The sequence below is a fragment of the Bison bison genome, unplaced genomic scaffold, assembly GCF_000754665.1.
Source record: "Bison bison bison isolate TAMUID 2011002044 unplaced genomic scaffold, Bison_UMD1.0 scf7180017864093, whole genome shotgun sequence".
Lineage (NCBI taxonomy): Eukaryota > Metazoa > Chordata > Mammalia > Artiodactyla > Bovidae > Bison > Bison bison.
In genome coordinates this window covers 2,861,112-2,883,903 of record NW_011494665.1, presented here as the reverse complement: position 1 = coordinate 2,883,903, position 22,792 = coordinate 2,861,112, and the positions used below count along the sequence as shown (strand labels likewise).

Genomic DNA, 22,792 nt, shown 5'->3' with positions numbered 1-22,792 from the left:
AGTAAAGCCATGAAATTAAAAGACGCTTACTTCTTGGAAGAAAAGTTATGACCAACCTAGATACCATATTCAAAAGCAGAGACATTACTTTGCCAACAAAGGTCTGTCTAGTCAAGGCTATGGTTTTTCCAGTGGTCATGTATGGATGTGAGAGTTGGACTGTGAAGAAAGCTGAGAACTGAAGAATTAATGCTTTTGAACTGTGGTGTTGGATAAGACTCTTGAGAGTCCCTTGGACTGTGAGGAGATCCAACCAGTCCATTCTGAAGGAGATCAGCCCTGGGATTTCTTTGGAAGGAATGATGCTAAAGCTGAAACTCCAGTACTTTGGCCACCTCATGCAAAGAGTTGACTCATTGGAAAAGACTCTGATGCTGGGAGGGATTGGAAGCAGGAGAAGGGGACGACAGAGGATGAGATGGCTGGATGGCATCACTGACTCGATGGACGTGAATCTGGGTGAACTCCGGGAATTGGTGATGGACAGGGAGGCCTGGCGTGCTGCGATTCATGGGGTCGCAAAGAGTCGGACATGACTGAGTGACTGAACTGAACTGATAAACTCCCTGGTGGAGGGAGCTTCTTCCCTGGTGGCTCAGAGGGTAAAGGGTCTGCCTGCAATGTGGGAGACCCGGGTTCTATCCCTGGGTCTGGAAGATCCCCTAGAGAAGGAAATGGCAACCCACTCCAGTACTCTTGCCTGGAAAATCCCATGGACAGAGAAGCCTGTTAGGCTACAGTCCGTGTAGGAAAGAGTTGGACGTGACTGAACGACTTCACTTTCACTTATAAACTCCCTGAGGGTAAGGAAAAGATTAAATCTTATTTCTCTAATGTTTCTTTTTATTTTTTATTTTTGGCTGTGCTGGGTCTTTGTTGCTGTGAGCAGGCTTTCTCTAGTTGTGGCGAGTGGGGTCTACTCTTTGTTGTGATGCATGTTGCGGAGCATGGGGTCTAGGCATGGATTCAGTAGTCACGTCACACGGGCGTGGTTGTCCTGTGGCATGTTGGATTTTCCAGGATCAGGGATCAAACTTGTGTCCCCTGTATTGGCAGGTGGATTCTTAACTACCACCAGGGAAGTTCCTCTCTGGTGTTTCTTTCTCAATTGAATGGTCACCTAAATGGCAAAATAATTTGAAAAAGAATAGATACATGTATACTTTGTTGTATGCCTGAAAACTAACACAACATTGTTAATCAACTATGCTCCAACATAAAATTTAAAGTTAAAAGAATGAATGGTGGGCTTCCTTGGTGGTCCAGTGGTTAAGAACGCGTCCTGCAATGCCTGGTCCAGGAAGATCCCATATGCTGTGGAGCAACTAAGCCGGTGTGCCACAACTACTGAGCCAGCATTCTAGAGCCCATGAGCTGCAACTCCTGAGTCCATGCACTGCAACTACTGAAGCCCGTGTGCCTAGAGCCTGTGCTTTGCAACAAAAAAGCCACCGCAGTGAGAAGCCCGCACACTTCAATGAAGAAGAGCCCCTGCTGGCCGCAACTAGAGAAAGCCTGTGTGCAGCAACGAAGACTCACCATAGCCAAAAAATAAAATAAATAAATCTTAAAAAAAAAAAAAAGGTTACCAAATGTTCACACCAGAAACCTAAAATTACCCTTTGAACCATTTTCTTCTTCACTTTTGGGATTAATCTGTGGTAGATTGTTATATTGGGCTTCCCTGGTGGCTCAGTGGTAAAGAATCTGCCTCCAATGCAGGAGAAGTGGGTTTGATTCCTGGGTTGGGAAGATTCCCTAGAGGAAGGCATGGCAACCCACTCTAGTATTCTTGCCAGGAGAATCCCATGGACAGAGGCGTCTAGCGGGCTACAGTCCATGGGGTAGCAGAGTCGGAGCTGACTGAAGCAACTGAGCATGCACTCAGATTGTTATATTAATGGCTTACAGTGGTATCCATGCTCTTGAGTAGTCCTGGCCCACCAAGACTCTGGTTTTGGCCAGGTGACTTGTTTTGGAGAACAGAACCTCAGCAAGTGTGATACCAGCAGAGGCTTGATGACTGACTGCCCATGAGGGCTTTTTGCCCTCTTAGAATTTCATCTTGTGCCTCTTGCTCTCTCTCTACGTAAGTCTCATCTTCTATTTCTTCTTTCTGCCTTGCCAGTGTAAATGTTACTTTCTCAGGGCAGCCTTCTTTGATCTAAACTAGGTTAGGTTCTTCTGTTATAAATGCACCCCACATTTTCACTTCAGAACATCTAACACAATTGTAATGTTTAAAGTCTGGTTTTCCCAACTGGACTGTAAGTCTATGAAGGCAGAGGCTGTGAGTGTCTCATTTACCATTAAACCTCCAAGCAGAGGGCCTTACATGTAGAAGTCACTCAATAAACACTGGCTAACAACTGAATAATATTTCCAAAGTTTTAGGCAAATAATAGGCAACCAGTCCATTTAAAAATTAATTTAGTTTTGTGTTCTTGTGAGGAATGTTGGACTCTAGATCCTAACTTTGCAAACAAGGGCATTTACCTTTATGTTTTCTAAAAAATACAAAGATTGAAGATGAATGGTGAGATAGGATAAATAAACTCTCACGCACAGGGAAATACTTAGTGCATAACCATTTAGTAGGTATATAAAAAGATTCATAAATGTTTACAATACCATGTAGCCGGGTCTGCCCACTGCCATCATCCTTTGCTACCATCTCCACTGAATTATAATTTTCAAAATGAGCTAGTGTTTCATTTAAGGATTTCCATTCTAGCATTAGTGAACTGAAATTATCAAACTTTCTCCTGTGTTGATCAAACACTGCCAGTTCTAGGACTGTATCTCTCAGGCTTGATACAGGAATCTATATGAAAATAAAAAGTAAGAAAAGAAAAAAACAATAGCTTAAGAGGTGGCAAGATATTTCTGAAGCTAGGGATCATGTTTTCTCCCAATATTTTTTGACAGTATTCAAAGGTACAGATACGTTAAAAGAATGGTATAATGATACCTATATATACTTCATCCCAATTCACCATTTATATTCTCTATCTCTCCCTCTAATTTTACACTCCCTGTGAGTGTATTTGTGTGGGTGTGTGTCTTTTTTTTTTTTTTGGCCAAATGATGTAGGTATCATGGCACTTCACCCCTAACTACCTCAACATGCATTTCTTAAGAATGAATAGCAAAAACTATGTTATGTATTATGTATTATAATACATAACAATATTAAACTTAATTAAATGTTATGTATTATACAGTCAGTATTTCAATTTCCCCAAATGCCCCCCAAATGTCTTTTATACCTGTTTAAATTTTTTTCTCTAGATTTGATTTTGATATTCATATGCTCTTGGACAGGATGACCAGGGTGACTCAACATCATAAAAATTTCAGTTGTTCTGACTTTATATATGAATTTAACATAATTCTAACAAAAATTTAAGGGAATCTATATCCACATAGACATAGATTTGAGGGAATTTATGTCCACAAAACAAAGAGGACAAAGAATAACACATTACAGAACTACTGCAGGAAAGTCACTAAACAAACAGCCACTGCAAACAACAATGAAAACCAGTATTACAAAACCTAATTAGTGGGAGAATCTGATTTCAGAGTTGCTACATCATGTTATTTTAAATGTCAAGGTTTCAATTAAAAATTATTGCAAATGCAAAGAAACAAGAAAGTAGGATCCATACATAGGAAAAAAGAAAAGAGCAGTCAATAGAAACTGTCCCTGAGGATGCCCAGATATTAGACTTACTAGATAAAGGCTTTTAATCAACTGTTTTGTTCAAAGAAAGAAAGAAGTCCATGTTTAAATAACTAAAGGAAAGCATAAATATGATGTACCATCATATATAAAATATTAGTAAAGAGACAGAAATTATAAAACAGAACCAAAGAGGAATTCTAAATTGAAAATTATAATAATTGAAATGAAAATTTTACTAGATGAACCCAACAGCAGATAAGAACAGGCAGAAGAAAATATCAGAAAACTTGAAGATCAGTTCAGTTCAGTTGCTCAGTCATGTCCAACTCTTTGCGACCCCATGGACTATAGCACAACAGGCCTCCCTGTCCATCGCCAACTCCCGGAGTTTACTCAAACTCATGTCCATTGAGTCAGTGATGCCATCCAGGGATATCATCCTCTGTCATCCCCTTCTCCTCTTGCCTTCAATCTTTCCCAGCATCAGGGTCTTTTCCAATGAGTCAGTTCTTCACATCAGGTGGCCAAATTATTGGAATTTCAGCTTTAGCATCAGTCCTTCCAATGAACACCCAGGACTGACCTCCTTTAGGATGGACTGGTTGGATTTCCTTGCAGTCCAAGGGACTCTCAAGAGTCTTCTCCAACACCACAGTTCAAAAGCATCAATTCTTTGGCGCTGAGCTTTCACTGTAGTCCAACTCTCACATCCATGCATGACTACTGGAAAACCCATAGTTTTGACTAGGTAGACCTTTGTTGGCAAAGTAATGTCTCTGCTTTTTAATATACTGTCTAGATTGGTCATAACTTTTTTTCCAAGGAGCAAGCGTCTTTTAATTTCATGGCTGCAGTCACCATCTGCAGTGATTTTGCAGCCCCCCAAAAATAAAGTCTCTCACTGCTTCCACTGTTTCTCTGTCTATTTGCCATGAAGTGTTGGGAGCAGATGCCATGATCTTAGTTTTCTGACTGTTGAGTTTTAAGCCAACATTTTCACTCTTCTCTTTCAATTTCATAGAGAGGCTCTTTAGTTCTTTGCTTTCTGCCATGAGGGTGGTGTCATCTGCATATCTGAAAGTTTGAAAACTTTAGTTGCTCAGTCGTGTCTGACTCTTTGTGACCTCATGGACTGTAGCCTACTAGGCTCCTCTGTCAATGGGATTTTCCAGGCAAGAGTACTGGAGTGGGTTGCCATTTCCTTCTCCAGAGGATCTTCCCGACCCAGGGATCGAACCCAGGTCTCCCACATTGTAGGCAGACACTTTACCGTCTGAGCCACCAGGGAAATCCTCTGCATATCTGAGGTTACTGATATTTTTCCTGGCAATCTTGATTCCAGTTTGTGTTTCATCCAGCCCAGCGTTTCTCACGATGTACTCTTCATATAAGTTAATTAAGCAGGATGACAATATACAGCCTTGATGGACTCCCTTTCCTATTTGGAACCAGTCTGTTGTTCCATGTCCAGTTCTAAGTGTTGCTTCAGGACCTGCAAACAGATTTCTCAAGAGGCAGGTCAGGTGGTCTGGTATTCCCATCTCTTTCAGAATTTTCCAGAGTTTGTTGTGGTCACACAGTCAAAGGCTTTGGCATAGTCAATAAAGCAGAAGTAGATGTTTTTCCGGAACTCTCTTGCTTTTTCGATGATCCAACAGATGTTGGCAATTTATCTCTGGTTCCTCTGCCTTTTGTAAATCCAGCTTGAACAGCTGGAAGTTCACGATTCATGTACTGTTGAAGCCTGGCTTGGAGAATTTTGAGCATTACTTTACTAGTGTGTGAGATGAGTGCAATTGTGTGGTAGCTAGAACATTCTTTGGCATTGCCTTTCTTGGGGATTGGAATGAAAACTGACCTTTTCCAGTCCTGTGGCCACTGCTGAGTTTTCCAAATTTGCTGGCATATTGAGTGCAGCACTTTCACAGCATCATCTTTCAGGATTTGAAATAGCTCAACTGGAATTCCATCACCTGCACTAGCTTTGTTCGTAATGATGCTTCCTAAAGCCCACTTGACTTCACATTCCAGGATATTTTGCCCTAGATTGATGATCACACCATCATGATTATCTGGGTTGTGAAGATCTTTTTTGTATAGTTCTTCTGTGTATTCTTGCCACCTCTTCTTAATATCTTCAGCTTTTATTAGGCCTATTCCATTTCTGTCCTTTATTGTGCCCATCTTTGCAGGAAATGTTCCCTTGGTATCTCTAATTTTCTTGAAGAGATTTCTAGTCTTTCCCATTCTGATGTTTTCCTCTATTTCTTTGTACTGATCACTGAGGAAGGCTTTCTTATCTGTCTTTTCTATTCTTTGGAACTCTACATTCAAATGGGTATATCTTTCCTTTTCTCCTTTGCGTTTCACTTCTCTTCTATTCACAACTATTTGTAAGGCCTCCTCAGACAATCATTTTGCCTTTTTTGCATTTCTTTTTCTTGGGGATGGTCTTGATCCCTGCCTCCTGCATAATGTCATGGACCTCTGTCTGTAGTTCTTCAGGCATTCTGTCTATCAGATCTAATCCCTTCAGTCTGTTTGTCACTTCCACTGTATAATTGTAAGGGAATTGATTTAGGTCATACCTGAATGGTCTAATGGTTTTCCCTACTTTCTGCAATTTAAGTCTGAATTTGGCAATAAGGAGTTCATGATCTGAGCCACAGTCAACTCCTGGTCTTGTTTTTGCTGACTGTATAGAGCCTCTCCATCTTTGGCTGCAAAGAATATAATCAATCTGATTTCAATATTGACCATCTGGTGATGTCCAGTGTTCTCTTGTGTTGTTGGAAGAGGGTGTTTGCTATGACCAGTGGGTTCTTTTCGCAAAACTCTATTAGCCTTTGTCCTGCTTCATTCTGTACTCCAAGGCCAAATTTGCCTATTACTCCAGGTATTTCTTGACTTCCTACTTTTGCATTCCAGTCCCCTATAATGAAAAGGACATCTTTTTTGAACTAGGCTGATGAACGGAAATTTGTATGCAGGTCAGGAAGCAACAGTTAGAACTGGACATGGAGCAACAGACTGGTTCCAAATAGGAAAAGGAGTTCTTCAAGGCTGTATACTGTCACCATGTTTATTTAACTTATATGCAGAGTGCATCATGAGTAACGCTGGACTGGAAGAAGCTCAAGCTGGAATCAAGATTGCCGAGAGAAATATCAATAACCTCAGATATGCAGATGACACCACTCTTATGGCAGAAAGTGAAGAGGAACTCAAAGGCCTCTTGATGAAAGTGAAAGTGGAGAGTGAAAAAGTTGGCTTAAAGCTCAACATTCAGAAAACGAAGATCATGGCATCCACTTCATGGGAAATAGATGGGGAAACAGTGGAAACAGTGTCAGACTTTATTTTTCTGGGCTCCAAAATCACTGCAGATGGTGACTACAGCCATGAAATTAAAAGACGCTTACTCCTTGGAAGGAAAGTTATGACCAACCTAGAAAGCATATTCAAAAGCAGAGACATTACTTTGCCAACAAAGATCCGTCTAGTCAAGGCTATGGTTTTTCCTGTGGTCATGTATGGATGTGAGAGTTGGACTGTGAAGAAGGCTGAGCACTGAAGAATTGATGCTTTTGAACTGTGGTGTTGGAGAAGACTCTTGAGAGTCCCTTGGACTGCAAGGAGATCCAACCAGTCCATTCTAAAGGCTATCAGCCCTGGGATTTCTTTGGAAGGAATGATGCTAAAGCTGAAACTCCAGTACTTTGGCCACCTCATGCGAAGAGTTGACTCGTTGGAAAAGACTCTGATGTTGGGAGGGATTGGGGGCAAGAGGAGAAGGGGACGACAGAGGATGAGATGGCTGGATGGCATCACTGACTCGATGGACATGAGTCTGGGTGAACTCTGGGAGTTGGTGATGGACAGGGAGGCCTGGCGTGCTGCGATTCATGGGGGTCACAAAGAGTCAGACACGACTGAACAACTGATCTGATCTGATCTGATCTGCATGTGTGCTCACGCTTTAGTCGTGTCCAACTCTGTGACCCCAGGGACTGGGGCCCGCTAGGCTCCTCTTTGAATCAGGTTCTCCAGGGAAGAATACTGGAGTGGCTTGCCATTTTCTTCTCCAGGGGATCTTTCCAACGCCTTGATCAAACCCACATCTCCTGCATTACAGGCGGATTCTTTTTTTTAAAAAAATAATTTTACTGATTTATTTATACTGTTCTTGGTCTTTGTTGCTGTGCAGGCTTTTCTCTAGCTGTGGCAAGTGGGGATACTCTCTATTGTGGTGCCGGGGCTTCTCACTGCAGTGGCTTCTCTTGTTGCCAAGCATGGGACCCACCTTCAGTTGTTGTGGCTACTAAGCTCTAGAGCACAGGATCAATAGTTGTGGAGCACGGGCTTAGCTGCTCCACGGCATGTGGGATCTTCCCAGATCAGGGATTAAGCCTGTGTTTCCTGCATTGGTAGGCTGTTTCTTTACCATTGGGCCACCAGGGAAGCCCAAGATCTAACAAAAATAGAGGGAATTTGTTGGTAGTAGACCTGCCCTACAAGAAATACTAAAATGAGTCCTTCTAGATAAAATGAAAGGTCACTGGACAGTAACTTGAAAGCCCGTGAAGAAATAAGAGTTTAGTAACAATAACTACATAGGTAAATATATAGAACAGTATAAATATGCTTTTGCTTGTAATTATTTTTCTATCTTATTTAAAATACAAATGCATAAAGCAATAATTATGACTGATGAGCATACATGTATAAAGATATATGACAATAGTTTAAAGAAGGGGAAAGGAAATAGGGCTTTATAGAAATAATAGGTTTCAACCATTATTGAAATTAAGTTGATATTATTCCAAACTAGTTTGTTAAAAGTTAACATGTTAGTTGTAATCCCTAGGGCAATAACTAACAAAATAACTTAAAATAATATAGTCAAAGAAAGGACAAGAGGATTAAAATGTACAGTATAAAATATCTACTTAACACAAAAAAGGAAGAAATGGAAGAAAAGAAAAAACAAAAAAAACATAAGATAAATGGTAAAATGGTAGCTATAAATCCAATCTTATCGGTAATTATGCTAATTGTAAATAGATTACACACTGATCAGAATCCCCTGCATTGGGATCTTGGAGTCTTAGCTACTGGACCACCAGGGAAGTCCAAGTGCTTTGTTAAAAGGTGAATAATTTATAAAGTTCAAATAATAGTATTTAATGTTGAATTTGGGTCTGAAAAAAAAAATGACTCCCTAACCTGCAATATCTCATATGTTCTTTTACAATGAAAAGGCAGTGTAGCAAAAAAAGTTAGTAATGTGCTTTGGAGTTAGACATAAGATGCTACTTTCTAGCTTTATGACCTTGGGAAAATTATTCAACTTTTAGGATCCTTAGTTTCTTCATCTGTAAAATGGGGATAATTAATGCATTGTTCTGTTCTGCAAAATCTCAGAAATGACTTATTTTCTCCTACGCTTGAAATCATAGTTAACCTCATGTAGTGTATAGTTTGGGCTTCCCTGGTGGCTCAGACAGTAGAGAATCCACCCACAATGCAGGAGACTTGGGTTCAATCCCTGAGTCGGAAAGATCCCTTGGAGAAGGAGATGGCAACCCACTCTAGTAATCTTGCCTGGAGAATTCCATGGACAGAGATGCCTGGAGGCTACAGTCCATGGGGTCACAGAGTCAGATATTACTGGGGGACTAACACTCACTTTCACTTTCTGATGTTCTAGTTTCTAGGTTAAATAACTCATTTATTCCTTAATCCCTGTTGCCTAACTTCTAGCTACGTTATTGGTTATCACTATTTTTCATATCAGTTTGGAGTAGAGGTGAATTCAATATGTTACTGATAATGCTAATAAAAAGGTTTAGTAGGGAAGGATACTAGCAAAACAATTTGGTAGTTCTCAATTATCTGTTGTCATAAGGTGGCGCTAGTGGTAAAGAACCTGACTGCCAATACAGGAGCCATAAGAGATGTGGGTTCCATCCCTGGGTTGGGAAGATCCCCTGGAGGAGGGCATGGCAACCCACCCCACTATTCTTGCCTGGAAAATCCCACGGACAGAAGTGCCTGGCGGGCTACAGTCCATAGGATCACAAAGAGTCAGACAAGACTGAGGTGACTTAGTTCGCATGCATGCACCTAAGTACAACAAGCAAAGTCACTGTCACTAAGTATAGCCAACTATAACCACTTCTCAGACACTATCAGAGACTGTATAATACATAAATAAAAGGGTTTCCTTAAATTCAATTCAATTCCTTAAATTCAATAAGACAAAAGCTGTATTTCCGACCATTTATGTCAAAGCATGGGAGACAAAGGGCAAGTTGGTTGAAAACACCATACTTACCAGTTGTTTGTTGTGCTGTGGCAGAGGACATGGCTGGGCACCAGCTGGCACCTTATATACTGGAGTTATAGACATGCTGGCAGGGTGGGCACATAGGAAGCGTACCTGCACAACCTCTACAGCTGGACTAGGATTCAGGACACCTGGATGATTTCCAATCTGAAATGTCAGGATCTTTAAGAAAACACAAGGGCAAGAGGTAGACACCTGATATCATAGAAACAAAGGGAACATTAAAAAAAATCTAACCGACCAATTACTTCAGTCTTTTCCTTCACCAAACCTTTGTTACCAGTTGGTAAAAACTAATTTGTGTTTCAACTCATTTCTGATGTAAATACTAATTAATAATAGGATGTAAAAACAAAAAGTTAGAGAGCTTCAAAAGGGGATAACTAGGCTTGAAATCACTAGTAGCTAGTCATACTATACAGAATAGTTCACTAGAGATATTAAAATGAACCTCATTTGAATATAACACAGTTCTTATTAAGTTAAAATCATATATGGATTCCCTGAGGATTGGTTAGCTGGGCTATGCTTCATAGTCATACATTACATTCTCAATCTTGGTCAATCTGAAAACCTTTGTTATTGGCCTTGGTCTACCAAGGTATAGCTATGGTTAAAGCCATCACTACCTCTAAAAATAACCAAAACTAATTCAACTGATAAAGGGAAATATATTAATTACTCATATCAGCAAAGATCCAACTGGTTCTTCAAAACTGATAAACATAGATGACACTTAAAATTTCCCTTCCTCACATTCTTTGGAGATGAAAAACTATATATCCTCTAGTCTATACAACAAGGAGTTGAATTATAGTGATAAAATGATTGAAATAAACTCCCTGCTACAAAAAGATCTTGAACTATTTGGTTAGTGAACTGTTAGAATTTTCAAATGAGCAAACCAAAACCTTTGGATACATTTAAAGGATAGTAAGGTTTAAAAATCAGATCTCTTAGTCAACAATTAGAATTTTCCTATCTAGTCCATACACTAAATCCATTAGCAGCTGAAAAGGGATGGCTAGAAGGATGAAAGACTTAGCGTACTGTTGCTAAAAGAAATGTTAGAAAAGATCATTTTCCTACTTGTTCCCCTAAATCCAGGCACAGGACCCGATAGATGTACTGATTCTGTTTTCTTTTAGCTGGCAGTCGGACTTGTGTTATTCTAATTTTCTCTGTCTTCTCCATGCTCAGCTCCAGAAAGAATCGTGAGGGCTCGAGGATCCATGGCTGAGGGCCCCCTTCAAATATCATTTCCTTTACAGAGTGCCATGTCACCAATGCCACTTCCACAGGGTTTAGAGCCTGATGACATTTAAAGAAATTAATCCCTAACTGGTTAGAGAATTCAACAGTTTTCTAAAGTGAAAAACTGGTTATAATGTAAAAGACAGTAGATTTAATTTCCAAATTAGGAGACATGTGTGTCATGCTTCTTATTTGGAATGGTTCTCAATCTCTGTTCTAATTTGGATCCCACCTATCATTCAACCAAATTCATGTGTCACCCTATCCATTAATTTGTCTAATGATTCCAGACCACAACTACTTCTATATCCTCTAAGCTCCTATAGTATTTATTACTACCATTCATCTGTATACTTATTTATTCCCTTATGCTATTTAAATGTGTCAAATTTTCATAAATATACATCTGATAATTCTTCTTAACTCTCTAGTTACATAAACTTAAGGGAAAAGATTATTTTATACCCCAAATTTTTAAAATAATCTCTCTTCCTCAGTGGAATTTAGTATGATGTTGGACACATAAGAGGCATTTGAATAAATAACTGCATAAACATTTTTTCTTTTTTTAAAAACTTGAAGTCTAGTTGGCATATAACATTATACTTGTTTCAGGTGTGCACCATAATGATTTGATATTTGTATACACCGGAAAATAATCACAATGTCTAGGTACCATCTGTCATATTGCATAAGAATTTTATTTTATTTTTTATTTCTGGCTGCAGTGTGCAGGCTTCTCATTGCAATGGGCTCTCACTGCGGAACATGGGCTCTAGGTGCACAGGCTCCAGCAGTTGCAGCACGTGGGCTCAGTGGTTGCAGCACACAGGCTTAATTGCCTGGCAGCATATGGGATCTTCCCAGACTAGGGGTTGAACTCATGTTCCCTACATTGGCAGGCGCATTCTCAACCCACTGGACCACCAGAGAAGTCCCTGTATAAGAATCTTAAGTGGATATTTTACTGAAGTATCAAAGAATTCTTACCATAAAAATCTGAATATAATACATCTATACAGTTCATCTGTTTCTCAAAGAACTCTCACCTAAGAGGTAGTCAAGACAGGTATTATTCACTCCAGTATCCAGAGGAGTTGTATTCTACTTAAAGATGAGGAAACTGGTTTTAGGGGAATGGAGTATTCTCAAAGTGTAGGTTAGTTTTGTATGGCACACAGTGTCTATAACAATGACTAAGTTGCAAAATGAAATATATAGTTGAAGCAATCATTTCAAAAATGTAAGCAAACTATGTTTTAGTATTTCTTCTCTGAACTAGTCAATCATATATATATGATTCATATATACTGAATATTCACATATTCATATATAGTGAATACTATTAACATTAAAATTCCTCTAACGGCAGTATTTCTCTTGAAAATGTATACATAATTCAATTAAATAAGTATTCATTGATGGCCTACTGGTGATATAGTAATATCAACAGAAAGCCAATATAAAGCCCTGCCTCACAGTGAAGCTAATAGTCTGGAAAAGACAGATCTGAAGTAGGTAAAGAGTATAATGAGTGTTACAAAAAGGCACAGCAGAGAGTGCCAAAACAAACCTCAAATAGAAGAAATTAAACTAGTCAGAGGCTTCATGGAAAGTTTCCCTGAGAAAGCAAAACTAGAGTTATTCCTTGTTCCTAGATGTATATAGTCTAAAACTAATCAGATAAACTGAATTGGACAGATACATAAGAACAAACTGAGAACTATATAATGTACTAAAACATAATGATAACAAAAGTAAAACATACATGTATTTTTCAGCAGCTAAAAAAAAATATATGACCAAAGAACTAGGTAGAAATAGAAAATCATCTTACTTCTTTTAAGGAGAGTTTTCATTTAGAGGAGATCTGATTTGTGAGACATTCAGTAAATATAAAATTAGGGTAAGGATAATGATAAAACTAAGACAAAACCTTATGAAATGACAATGAACTGCAGCCAAGCACTCTCACTTAATTAGGCAAGAAGGATAATTCAACCACTAAGAGGATGAATGAACTATGCTCAGACTGTATGTTTAATCGAGACTAGGGAATTCCTTGGTGGTCCAGTGGTTAAGAATCCATCTGCCAGTGCAGAGGACACGGGTTCAATCCCTGGTCTGGGAAGATCCCAGGTGCTATGGGCCAACTAAGGCCATGTGCCACAACTACTGAGCTCATGTGCAGCAACCACTGAGTCCCGAGGGCCTAGAGCCTGTACTCTGCAACAAGAGAAGCCACCACAATGAGAAGCCTGCATACCACAACAAACAGCAGCCCTGAGAAAGCTTGCATGCAGCAACAAAGACCCAGTACAGCCAAAAATAAATAAATAAGTAGGCTGTACAATGTAGAAAGAGGCCAACTCAAAAATGCAAGTTTTAATGAACAAGTTACCTTTTTCAAATTAACAGCTTATCTTGCTTCTTTCACCAATGTTAACATTTCCGCTATGGATGCCTCCTGTTTGCAAGAGGCATTGAGTCAGGTTTCTCAGTATGTATCAGCAAGAACTTGTAGACATCCATTTTAGTTCCTGAAGGATTCAAATATGTAGAAAGCATGCCAGGCTCTATCTACTTTTATTTTGAACTGCCACCTGTCATAATCTCCCAATTTTAATGGCCAGTCTTTGGGATCCAAAATAATGACTGTTGTGCTGAGAATTCATAAGTATAAAGGGTAAAAAGATAATTGATTTCTCTCCCTGGTATGGAAGGCTTTCTTTCAGAGTTCTTCAAAAGAGAGTATACTAATCAGTTCTTCAGTTGCTAAGTTGTGTCCGACTTTTTGTGACCCCATGGACTGCAGCACAACAGGCTTCCCTGTTGTTCACCAGGTCCTGGAGCTTACTCAAACTCATGTCCATCGAGTCAGTGATGCCATTCAACCATCTAATCCTCTGTCGTCCCCTTCTCCTCCTGCCTTCGATCTTTCCCAGCATCAGGGTCTTTTCCAATGAGTCAGTTCTTCGCATAAGGTGGCCAAAGTATTGGAGTTTCAGCTTCAGCATCAATCCTTTCATTAAATATTCAGGACTGATTTCCTTTAGGATTGACTTGTTTGATCTCCTTGCAGTCCAAAGGACTCTGAAGAGTCTTCTCCAACATCAAAGTTCAAAAAATAGAGTATACTAATATTCTATATCTTATGCAGGGTAGTGTTACAAAGATATATACATATGTGAAAATTCAAATAATACCTTAAGATTACCGTACTTTACTATAATTTTTTTATACCTCAGTTAAAAGAGAGGAAAGAAAGGGGAATATCTAAAATTTGCTGATACAACTTATAAATATTTCTGTGGCAGAAACGTAAGAGCATAACCTTTGTGATACTGAAATTTGATGAGGGTGCTGTAGATCTAGAAACAAGAGAGTGTTCAGTAAGGAAGAACACAAATATCACTGATCTTTAATAGAGATCACAGATAGCTGCTGAAGTCCCCAGGTGGACATAGTAGGGTCCATGAAAAGATATGCCAATTCCTTAGAATGAACTATCTCACCTTTAGGGGTTCATAAGCAGCAAATGTGGCACTGCTTTCCAAGTACTCTTCATAATCAGTCACACTAACGGTTACCAAAGTATGGCCAAGAGATTTGGCTGCTATATGTGTACTAGAACAGTGTGTTGGTCCTGGTCTTTGAATACCTGAAAATCAAAAAATGACTTTAGTAGGGTAATAAGCAATCAATCTTCAAGGAAGATTGAAAGTTTATAGAAATATAAGAATTTTAATATATCAAAAAATTCTTAATCTCATACACTATTATGCATCAATTATTTATATTAAGTTGATATATAAAAGTATGTTCTATAAAAGAAAGTCTATAGAAATATAAGAATTTTAATATATCAAAAAATTCTTAATCTCATACACTATTATGCACCAATTATTTATATTAAGTTGATATATAAAAGTATGTTCTATTAACAAATTTATATCATGTAAGACACAATTCTATGTAAGGTAAGGATACAAGCATGAACAAGAATCCTGACCTCAAGGCACATATAGTTTAAAAGAGGAATGAACATTTAAATAAACTATTAGTAGAAAATGATAAGCATTACAAAAGTTTAGAAAACAGAATAATTATTTTTAGCTGGAAAGATCAAGAAAGATTTATATATCTGCGTGCATGCTCAGTCTCTCAGTCATGTCTGACTCTTTGCAACCCCATGGCTTCTCTTTCCATAGGATTCTCCAGGCAAGAATACTGGAGTGGGTTGCTATTTCCTCCTCCAGGGGATCTTCCCAACCCAGGGATTGAACTCATGTCTCCTGTGTCTCCTGCACTGGCAGGTGGATTCTTTACCACTGAGAAACCTGGGAAGCTCCCTTAGATATGTAGAAGAGGGTATCTTAAGCTGACAAATGAACAAAGATAGAAATATAAATAAGATACAAATGCATATATGAAAGAAATACATGGGAAATTTTAACTATATTTCAGTTCAGTTCAGTTTAGTCGCTCAGTTGTGTCCGACTCTTTGCGACCCCGTGAATCGCAGCACACAGGCCTCCCTGTCCATTACCAACTCCCGGAGTCCACTTAAACTCACGTCCATCGAGTAGGTGATGCCATTCCGCCATCTCATCCTCTGTCGTCCTCTTCTCCTCCTGCCCCCAATCCCTCCCTGCATCAGTCTTTTCCAATGAGTCAACTCTTCGCATGAGGTGGCCAAAGTACTGGAGTTTCAGCTTTAGCATCATTCCTTCCAAAGAAATCCCAAGGCTGATCTCCTTCAGAATGGACTGGTTGGATCTCCTTGCAGTCCAAGGGACTCTCTTTGTCTTCTCCAACACCACAGTTCAAAAGCATCAATTCTTCGGCACTCAGCCTTCTTCACAGTCCAACTCTCACATTCATACATGACCACAGGAAAAACCATAGCCTTGACTAGACGGATCTTTGTTGGCAAAGTAATGTCTCTGCTTTTGAATATGCTATCTAGGTTGGTCATAACTTTTCTTCCAAGGAGTAAGCGTCTTTTAATTTCATGGCTGCAATCACCATCTGCAGTGATTTTGGAGCCCAGAAAAATAAAGTCTGACACTGTTTCCACTGTTTCCCCATTTATTTCCCATGAAGTGATGGGACCAGATGCCATGATCTTTGTTTTCTAAATGTTGAGCTTTAAGCCAACTTTTCACTCTCCTCTTTCACTTTCATCAAGAGGCTTTTCAGTTCCTCTTCACTTTCTGCCATAAGGGTAGTATCATCTGCATATCTGAGGTTATTGATATTTCTCCCGGCAATCTTGATTCCTGCTTGAGCTTCTTCCAGCCCAGCGTTTCTCATGATGTACTCTGCATATAAGTTAAATAAGCAGGGTGACAATATACAGCCTTGATGAACTCCTTTTCCTATTTGGAACCAGTCTGTTGTTCCATGTCCAGTTCTAACTGTTGCTTCCTGACCTGCATATAGGTTTATATGAGGTCAAAGCTTCATATAAAGTTCCAAATGAAGTTCCAAAAAGTAGGCTGGGTTATATTGTAGAGGGCCTTGAATACTAAAAGGATTTTGGCTGTTGTCCAGTGGCAATGAAAAGCTTCTCAAAATTTTTGAGCAGGAAAATTAATATTGAAATTGAGTTTCATGAAGATCTATCTTGTAGCCATGATTATCAAAGGCAAGAATTAGGAGGATATTGTTACAGTCTCAGTGAGAGATAATGAAGGCCTAAAAATGTGGACGGCAATGGCACCCCACTCCAGTACTCTTGCCTGGAAAGTCCCATGGGCTGAGGAGCCTGGTAGGCTGCAATCCATGGGGTCGCAAAGAGTCGGACACGACTGAAGAACTTCACTTTCACTTTTCACTTTCATGCATTGGAGAAGGAAATGGCAACTTTCTCCAGTGTTCTTGCCTGGAGAATCCCAGGGACAAGGGGAGCCTGGTGGGCTGCCGTCTATGGGGTCGCACAGAGTCGGACACGACTGAAGTGACTTAGCAGCAAAAATGAGGAACCTAAGAACCGAGGTGAGCTGAGAGATATTATACAGCATAATTAGCAAGGGTAAAAGAGAAGTCCAAGTTGATATCAATCTTACGGATCTATAGGGCTTCCCTTGTACCCTTGTAAGTCAGTTGGTAAAGAATCTGCCTGTAATGCAGGAGACCTGGCTTCGATTTCTGAGTCGGGAAGATCCCCTGGAGAAGGAAATGGCAACCCACTCCAGTGTTCTTGCCTGGAGAATCCCAGGGACGGGGGAGCCTGGTGGGCTGCCGTCTATGGGGTCGCACAGAGTCGGACACGACTGAAGTGACTTAGCAGCAAAAATGAGGAACCTAAGAACCGAGGTGAGCTGAGAGATATTATACAGCATAATTAGCAAGGGTAAAAGAGAAGTCCAAGTTGATATCAATCTTACGGATCTATAGGGCTTCCCTTGTACCCTTGTAAGTCAGTTGGTAAAGAATCTGCCTGTAGTGCAGGAGACCTGGCTTCGATTCCTGGGTCGGGAAGATCCCCTGGAGAAGGAAATGGCAACCCACTCCAGTATTCTTGCCTGGAGAATCCCATGGACAGAGGAGCCTGGCAGGCTACAGTCTATGGGGTCGCAAGAGTCAGAGATGATGTATTGTGAGATTTAAATGAGTTAATATGTGAAAAGTATTCATAATAGAGTCTGGCAAATAGTAAATGCCAAATAAATGTTAGATGCTACTACTGTCATTATTACTGAAAAAACGATGGTGATCAGGATCAAGTATGAAGTTCCATAACAGTAAATGATACTGATCTTTATGAATAGCTTATTCATATTATTTTCTTATTAAAAAGATATTTTCTTTTTTAGAATAAATTTAATATATATATAAATTAAATGGCACTAAATTCCTCTTAGAAAGAGGTATAGTACATAATTAAAGAAAGAAAGAAAGAAAAGAGTTTGCAGCTGGAAAGAAAAGGCCTTGATATGACTAAAAACTGATATTGTCTGGCCACAATGAACTCTGGACATTTTATTCTATTTCTGTGCCTTTGTTTCTAACATCACATTATAATACCTAAGGCAGTTGACAGAATAAATAAAAGTATTATAAAGAAAGGTAATATGTGAATTTAACTTTTAAATTTTTTGGCTGCAACTTGCAGCTTGTGGGATCTTAGTTTCCCAAAAGAAAGAAAGTGAAGTTGTTCAGTCGTGTCTGACTCTTTGCAACCCCATGGACTGTAGCCTACCAGGCTCCTCTGTCCATGGAATTTTCCACGCAAGAGTACTGGACTGGGTTGCCATTTCCTTCTCCAGGGGATCTTCCTGACCCAGGGATTGAACCCGGGTCTCCCACATTGCAGGCAGATGCTTTATCATCTGAGCCACCAGAGAAGCCCGCCAGGGACTAAAACCAGGCCCTTGGCAGTGAAAGCCCAGAGTCTCAATCACTAGACCACTATGGAACCCCCAGTATGTGAATTTAGACTATAATTCATAGTTTCTGAATTGTTGATTGGTCCTTTAATTCAAAGACAAAGAAAGGAAAAAATAAAAAGCCTACTCTCACCTTCTTTGAGAAGAGTAAAGACTCCTTGCTTATCCATGTTCAAATCCAAGGATAAATGAGAGCAGTCTGTGAATGCGATGGCCTCTTTGGTTTCCTTATTTACATGATACATTGCAATGGGGATTTCTATAATCTGGCCAATCTCTACATCAGCATGAAATGGTAACAGTTCCATCTTGTTCAGTCTCAGAACATATATCTGAGGGGAAAAAAATTAATCTTTCAAGAAAGTTACATTAGGAAAATCTTAGACAAAAGCATTCCTTAAATATTTAAATACACATATATATAACATATATATATACACATATGTTTTGCATATAAAAACAGAAACTATGTACCATTTATATGCATATATAGGTGTGTGTGTGTGTCAGGTGCTGAACCTGTCACTCACTTCATTCCTTAATCAATCAACTTCTCTAATGCATGTAATACCTCTCAGTGGGAGTCTGCCAAAATATGAGCACTGCACAATTTTCTTGACTTTTGTAAACTAAGAATGGTCTTTTAAAGTGTTGTAAAATAAAAAGCAACAATGACAAATGACTATGAGATAAAGACTGTATGTGGCCTATAAATACTAACACATTTACTATCTGATCTTTTTTATATAAAAAGTTTGCTGACCTCTGATATAGAACACTCTTTCTTGATATCTTAAAAAAATCTTTTTTTTTTCTCTTTTTTGCTATAGATTGAAGGTCTCCCTCCAAATTCATATGTAGAAATTCTAACCCCCAAAGTGATGGTATTAGGAGATGGGGCCTTTGGGAGGTGGTTAGGTCCTGAGAGTGGAGTTCCCACAGATGGAATTAATGCCCTTAAACAAGGAACCCCTGGGGCTCCCTAGTCCCTTGTGCCATATGTGGTTAAGGCGAAAAATATAGTCTTCTATGAAGCAGATAGTATAGTGAAAAGCAGAGATATTACTTTGCCAACAAAGGTCCGTCTAGTCAACGCTATGGTTTTTCCAGTGGTCATGTATGGATGTGAGAGTTGGACTGTGAAGAAGGCTGAGCGCCGAAGAATTGATGCTTTTGAACTGTGGTGTTGGAGAAGACTCTTGAGAGTCCCTTGGACTGCAAGGAGATTCAACCAGTCCATCCTAAAGGAGATCAGTTTTGGGTGTTCACTGGAAGGACTGATGCTGAAGCTGAAACTCCAGTACTTTGGCCACCTCATGCGAAGAGTTAACTCACTGGAAAAGACTCTGATACTGGGAGGGATTGGGGGCAGGAGGAGAAGGGGACGACAGAGGATGAGATGGCTGGATGGCATCACTGACTTGATGGACATGAGTTTGAGTAAATTCCGGGAGTTGGTGACGGACAGGGAGGCCTGGGGTACTGTGATTCATGGGGTTGCAAAGAGTCGGACACGACTGAGCGACTGAACTGAACTGAACTATGAAGCAGAATGCTTTTCCTCACCAGACACTGAATCTATTGGTGCCCTGATTCTGGACTTTCCAGCCTCTAAAACCATTGAAAAATCAATTTCTGTTGTTTATAAGCCACCCAATCTATGGTATTTTGTTACAGCAGCCTGAATGGACTTTTTAAAGGGGAGTAAACATTTAAATAGATTAAACTACTAGTAGAAAATGACAAGCATTACAAGAGTTTAGAAAACAGAATAATTCTGTTTTCTAAAATTATTTTTAGAAATACATATTTCTAAAATATTTCTGTTTTTTCTTCTGAAAAAGAATAGAGTCTTTTTTTGGTCACTGTTTATGTGTGTCTTTGGTTGCAGCATGTGGAATCCTTAGTTGCAACATAAAGGATCTAGTTCCCTGAACAGGGATAGAACCTGGGCCCCTTGCTTTGAGAGCGTGGAGTCTTAGCCACTGAACCACCAGGGAAGTCCTTGGCTTCCTACTGTTGCCAGCAGAGGTCAGCAATGCTCTCTAAAGGGCCAGAGAGCAAATATTTTTGGCTTTGGGGATCACACGATCTTGTAAACTACCCAAATCTGTACTTGTTGCCTGAAAGTGGCTATAGAGAATATATAAATGAATGACTGTGTTCCGGTAAAACTTTATTTACTAGAAAGGCAGCAAGTTGAGTCTGACTCTTAGGCCTTAGGTTGGCTCCATCCTTCAAAGTCTTATTCAAGTTCCAACCTCTTCATGATAGCCTCGACTTGTCCTATCCACAAGGATTTTCTTTTATTAACTAATAGTACTTTTGTTCTATAATTCAAGTAGCTTTAAATCATATACTTCTTTAAAATACCTCAAATATCACTTCCTAAAAATGTTATTTAACTTTTCACATTAATGTATCTTCCTAGCTAGACTTCAGATTCTTTAAAGTAGGGATGATATGTTATTTGTTTGAATGTCCTATGATACCTAGTATGGTATTAAGTACCTCATTAGTATTCACTAAATATTCACTGAATGATAACACACATACTAAGTAGTCTGCAGGGAAAGACAACATAAATTAATATTTATTAAAAGTGGGAGAAAATAGAAAATGGTTATATAACATAGTAAAAAGTAGTTCAATCTTATAGAAACAAGATAGACAACAAAAAAATGAGACTAGAAATAAAGTATCTATAAAGTTCACATACATGATAAATTCATGATAATAATAACAAAATACAGTAACAAAATAGATAACATTAAGTAGTGAATACATTCCCAGCACAGGTGTAAACATCATCTCATTTAATTCTGACAATAACCCTTTGAGGCAGATACTATAATTATCCCCATTTTAAAGATGAAGAAACAAATACAGACATTAAATAACTGGTTATTAAGTAAAGCAGGACTCAACCCAGGTCCAGGAATATTTAAGAAATATGTACTGTAAGACTGAATTTGAGCATTATTTTCTTTCTTTATTTTTGGCTGCACCACTGCGGCATGCAAGATCTTAGTTCCTCCACCAGAGACCAAACCTGTGTCGCCTGCAGTGGGAGCGCAAAGTCTTAACCACTGGAAACTAAGGAACTTCTGAGGATCATTTTAAAACAATCAGCTTGAAAAGGAAAAAATTTTAATGCATTACCATAATTAAATTTAGACAACACTGTCTCAGAGGAGGTATAAAGATTGTTTGGAAAGTTGCTCACCTTAATTTCCCCATATCGAAAGGGATTTTGGACATCTCGGGCCAAAACAGTGCTGTTTCCCCTCACCTGACCCGCTGTCACCACTCCTTTAGTGGTTACCATGGCCACTGTTTCATTAGAAGAGGCCCAGGTAAAGTTGCCACTGCCACCTTCCACCTATGAAGAAAATACAAGCTTATATTTAATTAGTATAAGGGCGAAAATGGAATTTAAGTGAAGATGTAAAATCTGGTGAAATAAAGTTTAGGAAATAATAAAACTACACAATAATTTATTTCTGGAACATTAAGAAAACTGTGATGCCATACGAAAGTAGCTAAATGGGAGAGGGAAACACTAAACAGAGATGATGTGGGCAACAGAAATACTAAAGGGAGATTATGTAATGGCAGTATCACAAGATGTAAAAAAGAAAGAGCACAAGAGACCTTGACAAAACTATAAAACTCACAAGGAAAGGATATATGGAAGAGAGACAGAAAGTACACCAAGTCTTATTAGGATGATAGCTTTCAAGAGTATCCATGATTTGGTTGTCACCCAAAACTGAGTTATACACTAGGATTAGGGGGAAATAAAATTTAACATTAACTAAATTTCAATTAGTTAAACTATCAGAGAAACTGACTTATTTGTGAATTCTCATTCTAGTATATCATACCTGTACTTTATAACGATACAACATTCCCATGGGGTGATGAGGAAATGCCAGAAAGTTAGGTGTAAGCTTGATAGGAAAATAAATCTTCACTTCTTGCTGATGTTTAATTGGAAATTTTATAGGCTGAATATTTTTATTCTATAAGAACAGAAAAAAAGGAGCAAAACAAGATTTTATAAGGACTGTTATTATGGTCCACATTCACATCTAAAGCATCAGC

The 22,792-nt window shown here is 39.0% G+C and overlaps 1 protein-coding gene across 1 annotated transcript in view; it reads right to left on the bottom strand.

Moving 5' to 3' along the window:
* The window catches only part of NUP210L (nucleoporin 210kDa-like), a 101,586-nt gene that overhangs the window by 36,468 nt on the left and 42,326 nt on the right, over window positions 1-22,792 (bottom strand). The window contains exons 11-17 of the mRNA XM_010838380.1: window positions 22,573-22,710; window positions 21,912-22,067; window positions 18,819-19,017; window positions 14,807-14,952; window positions 11,127-11,348; window positions 10,026-10,199; window positions 2,632-2,824 (exon numbers count right to left, since the gene is read on the bottom strand). Of these exons, the coding sequence (XP_010836682.1) occupies window positions 2,632-2,824; window positions 10,026-10,199; window positions 11,127-11,348; window positions 14,807-14,952; window positions 18,819-19,017; window positions 21,912-22,067; window positions 22,573-22,710 (1,228 nt within the window). The remainder of the gene's footprint in view (window positions 1-2,631; window positions 2,825-10,025; window positions 10,200-11,126; window positions 11,349-14,806; window positions 14,953-18,818; window positions 19,018-21,911; window positions 22,068-22,572; window positions 22,711-22,792) is intronic.